Source organism: Triticum aestivum, chromosome 3B (assembly GCF_018294505.1).
Source record: "Triticum aestivum cultivar Chinese Spring chromosome 3B, IWGSC CS RefSeq v2.1, whole genome shotgun sequence".
NCBI lineage: Eukaryota > Viridiplantae > Streptophyta > Magnoliopsida > Poales > Poaceae > Triticum > Triticum aestivum.
The window spans coordinates 419,213,159-419,225,553 of record NC_057801.1 but is presented as its reverse complement, the minus strand read 5'-3'; the positions used below and the strand labels follow the sequence as shown (position 1 = coordinate 419,225,553).

Below are 12,395 nucleotides of genomic sequence, written 5' to 3'. Positions count from 1 at the left end.
TACGTGTTTTTGTCATAATTATCATCATAGAAGTTTCATAACCATGACAATATTTTTTCCATTCGGGTCATAATGTCACTAATGTGTCTTTTTTTTGTAGTGTTGCCAGGTACTATTTGGATAGAGTTGAGTATTTGGTACAAACGCAAGCTTGGTTAGGAGAAGAAGCTCGGGCTATTTTAGTTGACGAGTGGTGTAGTGAAGAGTGGATTGCAAAATCTAAGAAACATCGTGGCAATCGTGTTAGCTCAAAGTTCAAGCCTCACAAAGGTGGTTCCAACTCCATGGCTACTATAAGTCAAAAAATGGTTATGAACTAAACTTAATTACTTTCCCTATCAATTATTATACAAACAATCATATATATCTGATATGTCTTGAATCTTGTGAAATGCAGTCTGATTAAACCAACGAAGAAGTTAACCAAATTCAGACTTGGGTGCACACACATAGAGGAACTGACAAGAACAAGCCACTAAATGTCTGGTCCGTGCCTGCTCCCATTTGTCGACACAAAAATAAACATAGTTAACTATTAGTATGTGGATGGCATGTGCTCTTAGTAATAAACATGTGGTCGAGTTTGAATGGGTTAATGTTGAAATACCTTGTTCTTTCAGCATGTCTTATTCATATGTGTTGATGTAACATGTCATGTTCGTATGTGTTGTCTTGTTCCTATGTGTTGTTGTCGAGCTGCTTAATTTTGTCTATTAATCCCTGGCTTTGTGTTGCTATTACCTTTAAAATTGCTACTTTGCTACTTTGTTTGCTACTTTGTTTAGTGTTGTTGTTGTTGGTGTTAAATTTAGTTGTATGGACGCAATAGCTACTTTGTTGTAAAATCGGTATTAGCTACTTTGCCACTTATGCAATTGTCTAATAGGAGCTTTATGCAGTTCTCTGGAATTTCTGAACATCTGCATACCTTTGTTTTCTTATCACATAGGCGCTTTACACAAAAAAGACTAAAGAGTGAAATGGAGAGAACTATGATACTCTTAAAAATGATGTTAGTTCTAAAGCACTTTATGACTGCTCTCATGGGAAGCCACATGGTAAATGGCCTCTCTTTAATGGCATTGTCAATGGCACCGAGGTAGTTGCTGAGGTCAAAGCTACTGGTACATCTTCAGCAACCTCGAAGCATCGTCGAGCTGAAGAAATTCAAGATGTGCTTCAAAAGGAGTTTAAGAAGGCTCGAAAAGCAGAGGCTTATGCCAACAATGTATTGTCATGGGGTGTTGTCATGTATGAGGAATGCAGTGCGGTATTTTTTTTTCTTCAGGTGCTAGTTATCCACTTTATGTTCATCAATTAACTTGCTAGCATTTGGAACTAACCGATGTGAATCTTCTTGTTTTGCAGACTTTTGCAGCTAACCAAGGAGTGCCTATTGGTGAAATAACACCGATGCCGGTTCCACCACCTCCTCGTTCATTGTCTCCTCCTAGATCTCCACAACAATCTACTATCCAAGTATGTACCATCTCAAGTAGAGATACTAAACCTTAATACATATAAAGAATAACAATGACTATTTTTAGAACTTGGCTCTTCTTTTACAGATTCTATAAAATAGCAACGAACTGCCCACTTTGTGTGCTCAATAACAAGCAAATCCTAGCTTTGATAATATATGTATTTCTGGAACTAATCTCAAATGATACACTACTTATGGCCTCTTTGTTGTGATGTTCACATAGTTCTGACAATATGCATGCTTATGTGATGTGCGATGATGCCTATGTGGTGTTGGGTTATTTGGGGATCAATATTGATTAATGGGGTTGTGTCACGATGGGTGGTGGGGGGAGGGATGATGATCTCTTCTCTTATGTCCAATTGTCCAATTTATGGTTGTTATATTGCCAAACTTTACACCAGATTTTGCATGTCTTAATTCTCATGACTGGAAATAGGAAATTCAATTTAGAACCTTTGGTGACTTGATATAACTCCCTAATTTGTACAGCAACACACAGTGTTCAACTGTAATACATGTTATTGTATTTGGAAAGAAAGATCATGCCTTCTTTTCTATTTTGTGTAGACTAAAAGTAATACCTCACAACATAGTTACATTTTGGTGTGAGAGTACATATTTTTAGCCTTTTTATTTCTTGGAAGAACTTCAAAAAGCTCTTGTCCTTTTTGCATATTCTCTGGAATGGTTTCACTTGATAGAAAAAACTAATATGTTAGAAAGGGGTGACTCTAGTGTATACTAATCCTTTCTTTATGCTTTCTAGTTTTATTTGTAACAAGTTCTTATTGTCATCTTCCATTGTCTAAAAATATGCGAATCTTAAATTTCAGGAACTTGATGTCGGCTCAAATGTTCCTATTGCAACAAACGATGAAGGGATGTTTTTTCCAGTTAGTGTGGAACTGGTGCACTAACCCTATCACTATTGGGCAGCCAATCAGTCACTTGATATTCTTGGATGTACAGTGCTATCATTTTGGTGCATGTATAGTTAACATGTTGGTACATGTTTTATGATGTACGGAAGTCTTGATCTACAGCAAATATGTACATGCAGTTAGCTGTAGCAAATTCTAGCTATAGCTTAATTTTTGACAAACATGTGATGGTTGGTAATGCCTTGCATCAAATGTATGCATGATGATTGATATCCAGAGATATCTATATTAATTACGTGATGATACTTTGGGTTCATAATTATGGTTCCAGTTTGAAATATTTGAAATATTGTAGTTGTGATTTCAAGTTCGAATTATACATTTGAATTATGGAATATTTGAACTCATAGTTTCCCTACAATACAATTCAAATTTTGTAGGGAAACCACTCTAAGGAAAGTATATGGTGATGTGGTAGTGCAAAAGGGCCCCACCATCTTTCCCTTGGGCTGGTTGTGGGTCAACAACCTTTACACGTCGGATACACTAGCCATGGTAAAATCTTTCCCTAGGGCTTGTGCCACTATAGGTAAAGAACTTTACCTAGAGCTTGCTGGATCCACACTAGGGAAAGGAGTCTCTCGCGTCGAGACTTCACTTAGGTTTTTTTTACCTACGGGAAACCAAGGTAAAGCCTTTACATATGGTTTTTCCTATTTCACCTAGGGGATATGGCTCTAGGCAAAATCATAGTTTCTAGTAGTGTATTTTCATTCTTAGTTTAACGTGCATTGAGTCTAGTTAATGTTGGATGAGAGCATTACCTGATCTCCTCTACTCCAAATTATAATGTTTGGTCGTTGCTTGAACTTCAAAGGTATTCTGCATTTATATTTTGCGGTCTCAAAAAGGGCTAGCGAGATACCATGTTATCATATTATATCATTATCGTTTTGACAATTTGTTGGTATTTAAAGATCATGATATAATTAAAGATCATGATATAATATGATAACATGCAAGTTCATGTATTCACCGTGTGTTAATGCTTTGATTTGGTTCTGTATTAAAAGGAGACCTTAATATCCCTTAAATTTCCTTATCGACCCCGCTGCCACGGGAGGGTAGCACAAAAGTTTTCATGCAAGTTCTTATTATAAGCACATATGACTATATACAAAATACATGCCTACATTAAATTGATGAACTAGAGCTATTGTGTATTGCTTTGGGTTGCGACTGTTACATGATGAATGCCATCCATACAAATATCCATCATTGATCCAATGCCTACGCTTTGCTCATATTGTTACAATCACTACAAAACTGCTACCGTTACTATTACCGTTACTATTGCTACTGTTACTGCTACTATCAAACGATCATACTATTGTGCTACTAATCACTTTGGTGCAGAGAATTAACTTTTCAGGTGTGGTTGAATTGACAATTCAACTGCTAAGACTCATAAATATTCTTTGGCTACCCTCGTATCGAATCAATAAATTTGGGTGAAATACTACCTCGAAACTGCCACGATCCCATATACTTGTGTGTCATCAATGATCAACGTAGTTTCTCCCATGTCGCATGTTTAGCATGGATTTGGGGTCCGGATATAAGGTACAAGGTGGTGGACGCGAGCATTTTTTGAGGGCGACCGATCACTGTCCGCAGAGGTTTAGGGCGCCAGATTGTCCGGCTCTAAATGCTCTTAGGGTGCGGATCTCATTCATTCATTTCTTTAGAGCATCTACATCCGGACGCCCAAACCCGCCTCAAACACCCGGGTTGACAGCCCGGTCACTGAGCGGTCGCGAAAAGTCGACCCAGACGGGCGCCTCAAACGGGCCTCAAACGTCCAGGCTGACCGACATCCCTCATATCTAGCCCAAATATGGGACGGATATGGGGGCACCCGGGCGCATCCGCCACATTAGACTGACGCTGGGGTCCCACACGAAAACAGTCTGAAACCCGACGGTCTGAACCTCGTCTCCTCCATCAGACCAATATCGCCGCGTGGCACCGCTTCGGCGGGCTGCGTAGTGCCTAGACGGGTTGTTTAAGCCGACCTCCTACACCAAAACCCTACCCCTCCACATGTTCCTCCTCCCTCCGTCATCGCCGCCATTTTCCACTCCCCGTCCGCCACCACTAGTAGTCATCCCCCCACGCTGTCGGATGAGGAGCCATTTCTAACGCCGGAGCGTCGGCTGCAGCTCCTTGAGCAGATCCGGGCAAGGCACGAAGCCCGGATCGCCGCGGGGCTACCTCCGGATGCAGTGGATCCGGAGGAGGAGGAGGATGTGGGGGACGTTGGAGACGTGGATCTGCAGGCAGAGCAACAGGCAAGGAGGGGGAGGAGGAGTCGGAGCCCTTCTACGCGCCCGTCCACCTGACGCCCGACACCGACGTCATGGACATCGACGAAGATAACTAGGGTAGCACGTAGTATATAATACATAGGATTTATTTTGCATGTTTTGTATGGATTTAAGGGTTGAAATATAAAAAACTCGGATGTAGAGTATCAAATTTGAGGGGTTGCCGGTCACTGTGGTCGCGGCGTCTACTGACGTTGGAGGAATCGAATTTGCCGAGTCGTAGATGATCTTACGTGTCTTTTTTAGAATTGCATTGCATGTGTGCTTTCTGTATGCGTGCATGAGAGAGAGAATCCGGTCCCTTGCTTGAACGGGAGTGCCAAGGCGAGCTCAAATCCAGCACCGACCCCGAGCCCACGGGGCCATGGAGCAGAGTCCCATCGACGATATCGTCCTTTAAGCTGAGCCGTCCGTCCACGTCGCTCGTCTCCGAACCAACGGTTGGCGTGAATGCTGCCAATGACCGAACCGCCTCCGTGTGCTCGCTGGCGATAAGGCTACTCCTCGTGTCCACTAGAATCGAAACGGAGCCCACCGAGAAGTGAAAAAGGAAAAAACACAAACAGAAAACGCTCCCAGGGAAACCCCCTCCCTCCCTCCGCTCCCCTCCCCTCCCCTGCAAGTCACGACTCACGCGTCTCCCACCTCGCCGGCGCCGGCCGCCTCACTCCGCCTTCGCCGCCGCCGCCATGAGCGCCCTCCAGGCCTCCCTCCTCCTCCGCCCTCTCCCCTCGCCCCTGCCCCCTCGTCGGCGTCCGCCACCAGCCCCCGCCTCCGTCTCCTTCCCTCGCTCCTGCCACCACCGCCGCCCCCCGCTCCCCCTCCGCGCATTGGCCTCCGACGGCCCCCAGCCTCCCCCCTCTCCGGCCCCCGAGCCGCCCGCGGCGGCTGCGGCGGCGGTCGCTCCGGAGGCGGAGGTCGACACGGGCCCCGCTGCCCAGGACGGGAAGGAGGAGCTGGAGGACCTGGTGGATAAGGCTAGGGTTTGGGCCGTGGCTTTCGCGGCCGCGGTGGTCGAGGTGGCCAAGAGGTTTTTCGACTGGGTGGTGTCTGGCGATTGGATGAGCTGGTGGCCGTTCTGGCGCCCCGACCGCCGCTTGCAGCGGTTGATCGATGACGCCGACGCTCACCCCAAGGACCCTGCCAAGCAGAGCGCGCTGCTCCACGAGCTCAACAAGTTTAGGTGCGCTCCACGACAACCATTCTTTGATGTTTTCTGACGAGTCAACTCAAATGGGTGCTGCTTTGGAGACATTTGGAAAATGTGTTTCTTGGTGGCTGAGTATCAGGGGACTACTTGCTAATTCATAGGGCTGGACTATTGACTTACCTAATAACACGGTTGCAACGAAGTTTTAAGAAGATATCGATTCTAGCTTTTCTGATGTTGAATGGATTCTGGATCCTTGATAAATATGTTTTTTTATTATCAATTTAGCATTGATGCAATCGAGTTCATTAGTCATTCATTAGTTCAAGTTTTGGACAATTACTTTGCACAATCTCAAATCTAGGAAACCGTGAAATTTGTAGCTAAATAGCCAAATTCAGTGGCATTTGGTTTCATGGTACCTAAATAATGCTGTCATTGATACGTGATGTGGAACAATGTACTTTTCCTGCTATCTTTTGATGCTACTGAAATAATTAATTGGAATGGCAGAAACGGGTTACTTGTTCTTTTTGTTTTTCTCTGCACATTGCATTGTGGTTCAGTGTCCTATTTATATAGATTTTAAAGAATGATGTGGTTCTTAAATTCCATCTTGGCAGCCCAGAAGATGTCATCAAAAGAATCGAGCAAAGAAGTCATGCGGTTGATAGCAAGGGGGTTGCAGAGTACCTTCGAGCTCTTATTCTCACAAACGCTATAGCTGATTACCTACCAGATGAGCGGTCTGGGCGTTCAGCAACACTACCAGCTCTGGTAAGTTTCCTTTGCAAGCCTATCGTGTATTTCAGTCAAGATTTCATATTTTCTTAGTCAGTCGATGCAGCTTGAAAACTATCCTGCTTATGAACTTGGTGAGATTGCCGACAATATGGCACTTGACAAACGATGCAGCTTGAAAACTGTCTTGCTTGTGAACTTATGATACTTCAAGCAATACATCACTTGCTGTAATTCCATTATGTCCTGGTGCTGAAATACTTCATTTTCTTATTCTTCTTCTGGTTATTCAAGAAAACAATGCATAAATTGAGATACTCGGTTCAATCAACGCTGTTTCAGTTCTTCAGTATATTTCTATCATCTTGAACAACAAAATCTTAAAGCCTCTATTTTTAATGTACTCCCTCCGATCCTTATTAATTGTCACTGATTTTTGCATAAATTTTCCTCCTATCTCGTTTATTTGTATATTGTCATATTTTGAAATATTAGTCACCATGTTGTAACCCACTCTTTGGCTTATATACATTTACGTCAGTAGTTGCAAGAATTGAAGCAACGTGTATCTGGGGAGGACAAGCCTTTCTCGAATCCTGGGATATCTGACAAGCAACCATTACATGTAGTAATGGTAAGTTCCCTCAACCTTCAGAGCATGCCAATATGGGGGCAGTTATTGCTTTCACCATATGATCCCGATAATGTTTGCCTATCTGTGTGCCATCATTAGGTTGATCCTAAAGCTACTGGTAGATCAACTCGGTTTGCTCAAGAGATTTTCTCGACTATCTTGTTCACAGTTGCTGTTGGATTTATGTGGTATGCTCAACCTTCCATAAGTCATGACTCTAATCTCTGGAGCTTTTAAATATGTCATCTATTGGTTCATGTTTATGTCAAGCTTCTATATTTTGTTTTCTTGCTTGTCTTAATGACTCTTTAAGGTTAACTAGGCTGTATTTGCCTTGAAGTTCCTTGCATAGTGCAGCTGAGATATAAGTTTCATGATTAAGGTTTCAAACAGATCTATCATGTAGCCTTGTAACCCCCCACGAGGGACGATGTACCGAACTCTTCTCCTTTTCAATGAAATGAAACGCAAAATACTTTTGCGTTTTCTCGAAAAAAAATTAAGGTTTCAAACAGGAATTATGATACCCCTGTTCCTGGTGTTTCAAGTCATGCATTCTTTGTGCCATAGCTGGAGTTGTTATGCCAATAGTTGCTTCCTGGATGATATGTCTATAGAGAGCTTGTTGAAGTCCTGTTATATTTTCTGTTGGACAAACTCATGTCTAGTCCTTATTCAATGGACAACTGTTTGGATTAGTTTTTGGTTTACTTGACAGAGATAAACTCTGTTTAATCTTGAGCATCTTTTTTATGTCAGTTTCTTGTAGTGATCAATACATTTTGTTTCAGGGTAATGGGTGCTGCTGCGCTTCAAAAGTATATTGGTAGCCTAGGTGGAATAGGCGCATCTGGTGTCGGTTCCAGTTCATCATATTCTGCAAAAGAGTTGAATAAGGATATAACACCCGAGAAGGTGTGATATGATGATGTCTTGTTCCACTGTCAGTTGTGCAAAAATACAATTACTGGGTGCATTTCATGTTTCCTTTTATTGTATATATACCTCATTTGCTGGGTACAATTGCTCAGTGCGAAAATGAGAGTAAACATATGTATATTCTGCATGATCCCTTTATACTGTTTTATATGCAGAATGTGAAGACATTTAAAGATGTCAAAGGCTGTGATGATGCCAAGAAAGAACTTGAGGAGGTTGTTGAGTATCTAAGGAATCCTATGAAGTTTACTCGCCTCGGTGGAAAGTTACCAAAGGTAATTTGTTCTATATCAATCTGCAAGATATATTTTCAATCTGCCATGTACTTTGCTGTATGGGATATACCAGAAATACATCTTTGTAGGGCAATATATATTTAATGGAATACTGGTTCTAGAACCTTTATATAATTAAAAATGTGTTTTTGTAGGGAATACTTTTAACTGGAGCTCCAGGAACTGGGAAGACGCTGCTTGCTAAGGTACAATTTGCCTGGAAGAATAATTGTGTTTCTCTGTTTAGCTTTCAAAACCAAGTCTTCTATTATCAGGCGTTTCTAGCTATTTGCTCCTCGGTAAATGCATACCTTACTAGAGCTGGCTTTGTGATTTAGGCCATTGCTGGGGAAGCTGGTGTGCCTTTCTTTTACCGAGCAGGTTCTGAATTTGAGGAAATGTAAGATCTCTTCTATTATGATATTGGACTTATATTTTCCTTGTACATTTGGTGACCTTAGAGTGCTAACTGCAAATTCAAAAAATTGCCTATGTGCTGCAATTCGTTGCATGACCTCAGAAAATGTGGCTTTCTGGCATGTGTTGCAATTTGAGATCATTCTGGATTTATGTCGAAGCACTACTGAGATGATATTTATTAGGCATGCATGAGTCAAGCTAGTGAAACATTTGTAATTTACTAATGGAACTACCCTCAGTTGTATCCCTATCCCACTTTCATGTCTTGTTTAATCAGAATTTACTGACATTGTATCTTGTCAGGTTTGTTGGTGTTGGTGCTCGGAGGGTGAGATCCTTGTTTCAAGCTGCAAAGAAAAAGGTGTTTTACCCTTCTCTTCCATTGCCTGAGCTTAGCTCCAGCATTTCCTTCAATAAGTTGAGCGCTCTCTGCGCTGTTTTAGCTTACGGGAAATGCTCAATTGTGATTCCCTTTTCATCTCCTCCTCAACAGACAAATTGGTTAAGCTTAATTTGTTTTATCAGTGAAAAATGATGTACCTTCGTAATGACAATTTTTTTGTGTGAGCAACTTTTTACTGTTCCTTTTTACAGGCACCATGTATTGTTTTCATTGATGAAATAGATGCAGTGGGATCAACTAGAAAACAGTGGGAAGGGCACACAAAGAAAACATTGCATCAACTTCTTGTTGAGATGGATGGTTTTGAACAAAATGAGGTAACATTATCACATAAGTGAACAAAGTGCTGTAGAACTTTGTCTAACTCTTAGTTTACAATCGATGTGTACAGGGAATAATAGTAATGGCTGCGACAAACTTACCAGACATTCTTGATCCAGCACTTACAAGACCTGGTAGATTTGATAGACATGTAAGTTTTCTTGAGTAGTTTTTTTTTATCTTCACAACCATTATCATCAATTCTTTTTTTATAGAACAGCAATTACATATTGATTTATTGTAATAAGTTTTGTATAAATATGTAATTTCATTTAGTTCTGCTGGTATTGGTTACTAGATTGTTGTCCCTAGTCCTGATGTGCGAGGCCGCCAAGATATTCTGGAGCTCTATTTGCAAGACAAGCCTGTGGGCAGTGATGTGAATGTCAATGCAATCGCCCGCAGTACCCCTGGCTTTAATGGGGCTGGTGCGTACAACTTTCCTTTGTATTATCTCAGTGAAATGATAATTGTAGCATTACGTCATCTAAGCGTGTGGACTATGAGGTGTTTCTAGCGATAGGATAGTGTTTTTTCATCAACAGCTGGATTCCTATTCTTTTTGCTGCGTCACCATTTTATTAAGTCCTAACTTGTAACACTTATAAATCCATGGCATTCCATGTATTTTCCATTAGAATAAAATAATAGATGTCTTACCTTTGAAGGTGCTATAAAATTTGGCAGCAATATTTGTGCTGTGGTGGTGAGACTCATACCGACTCACCTTTTTCCTTTTTCTGTTAGACCTTGCGAACCTGGTAAACATTGCAGCAATTAAGGCTGCTGTTGAAGGTGCTGACAAGCTGACTGCTTCACAATTGGAGTTTGCCAAAGATCGTATCATCATGGGAACTGAGAGGAAATCAATGTTCATCTCTGATGAATCAAGAAAGGCATGCTTGTTCAAGTTGTTTTTCCTTTTTCTTAAGCATGCTTGAACTAGTAGTTGTAGCATCCATGTCTTTGAAAATTTTAAGCCGAAGAAGATGTAAATTTCTGCACTAATATTTTTGTTATTTTTTTGTTCTTTAGCTTACTGCCTACCATGAAAGTGGGCATGCTATTGTTGCACTCAATACCAAGGGTGCTCATCCCATTCACAAGGCAACTATCCTGCCTCGTGGATCTGCCCTTGGAATGGTTACACAACTTCCCTCACAGGATGAGACTTCTATCAGCAAGAAACAACTCCTGGCACGTCTTGATGTTTGCATGGGCGGAAGGGTTGCTGAAGAGCTTATATTTGGGGAAGAAAATGTTACTACTGGTGCCAGAAATGATCTTCATACTGCAACAGAGCTCGCCCAGTATATGGTGGTTATTTCATCCACTTAGATTGTTTATTTTCTTGTTAGATGTATCTAATGTCACTTGACTGGCTGTGTAGGTATCAAACTGTGGGATGAGTAATGCTATTGGTCCTGTGCATGTAAAAGAACGACCAAGTGTTGACATGCAATCAAGAATAGATGCAGAGGTACATTTCCACTGGTCTTATGATTACAAATGCATTTTTTCTAGCATATGACCACTGACCAGTATAAGCTAGCGACCTGTGTGCTTTGCTTTTGCATAATCTATCGGTATACCGAGCTATTGGCCACATCATGAACCTCTCTTAAACTCCACTTACCAGAGGGTAGTTACTGTTTCTCTCGCATTTGTCTCATCATCATATGGCCTTGCAGGTGGGCAGACTCCTAAGAGAAGCTTATGAACGGGTGACACATTTACTGAAGAAGGTTTGCTTCTCAACCATGACACCTTTTGCCAACATATCTATTTTTTAGTTAACTCAGTGTCGACTGATCCAAGTTTATTTTCAGCATGAGAAGCAATTACATGCTTTAGCGAATGCTCTGCTGGAGCGTGAAACTCTGACGGCAGATGAGATCAACAAAGTAGTTCATCCCTACCAAGAAGAACCACAGCTTCCCTTCCAAGAAGAAGCCTTTGCGCTAACTTAGACATATTACCTTTTGTTGCATCAAGGTGGTAGTTTCGACTGTAAATCCGTGTACAGTAATTGGAAAGTCATTACTCACCATTTTGCGAAGTGGGGTAAACTTGGGTGCATTTCCTTCTCGGCACCATTAGGCTGGCATGCAGGAAATTGAAAGATGAGATTATCGGAGGGTGTTGCATGATTGTGAGCTATTGACATATCTGTGACGCGGCGAGACTCACCAGCGCCTGCCTTTTACCCAACATGAAGCCCCTGAGCTGAGAAGTGCATCACGCTTGGTTTAGATAGGGAAGCAATACAGATGTGACATTGCATATTTTGGATTCTAGATTATTTCTTCTTTTCAATTCTATGCCTCGCCATTGTTTAAAGGAAACCGTCCATATAACTGTCTCATTCTATTGCGTCGTAACATGTTACGCGGATGTGGTCAATTATTATGTCTGGCATGTTCTGTTTTGGTTTTCTTTTCAGAAACTCGCTGTTCAAAACTGCAATTACAGTACTGTCTTTTTAGTTTTTACCCCAAGGCAGTTTCATATATATTGGTGTTGTAAAAGGATGTGAGCAAAAAAGCTCTGTGATTCGGCAATAGAAAAGGGGTGCAGGCTTCAGTAGCGTGAGGCTGAGTGCCTATGGAAACGGTTTCCACCCTGCCTGCTGTGAGTTGACTAGTCGTTTGTATTCAGCCAGGAAGCATCTAAGAGTGGCGAAAAGATTGTAGTGAAGTTTTCACCAAAAAATGCAGAGGATACACATGACCATGTTACAGAACAAAAGTATGTTTAT

General features: G+C 41.7%; 1 protein-coding gene across 1 annotated transcript; it reads left to right on the top strand.

Moving 5' to 3' along the window:
• Positions 1 to 5,337: 5,337 nt before the first annotated feature.
• On the top strand, positions 5,338 to 12,046 carry LOC123070147 (ATP-dependent zinc metalloprotease FTSH 9, chloroplastic/mitochondrial). The gene is made up of 17 exons (XM_044493168.1): positions 5,338 to 5,937; positions 6,528 to 6,681; positions 7,190 to 7,279; positions 7,379 to 7,467; positions 8,071 to 8,194; positions 8,374 to 8,493; positions 8,649 to 8,699; positions 8,832 to 8,893; positions 9,217 to 9,274; positions 9,508 to 9,633; positions 9,708 to 9,788; positions 9,936 to 10,065; positions 10,385 to 10,533; positions 10,673 to 10,954; positions 11,028 to 11,117; positions 11,329 to 11,382; positions 11,467 to 12,046. Exons 1-17 carry the CDS (start codon positions 5,444 to 5,446, stop codon positions 11,605 to 11,607), a joined length of 2,295 nt encoding a protein of 764 aa, XP_044349103.1. The 5' UTR covers positions 5,338 to 5,443; the 3' UTR covers positions 11,608 to 12,046.
• Positions 12,047 to 12,395: the final 349 nt, after the last annotated feature.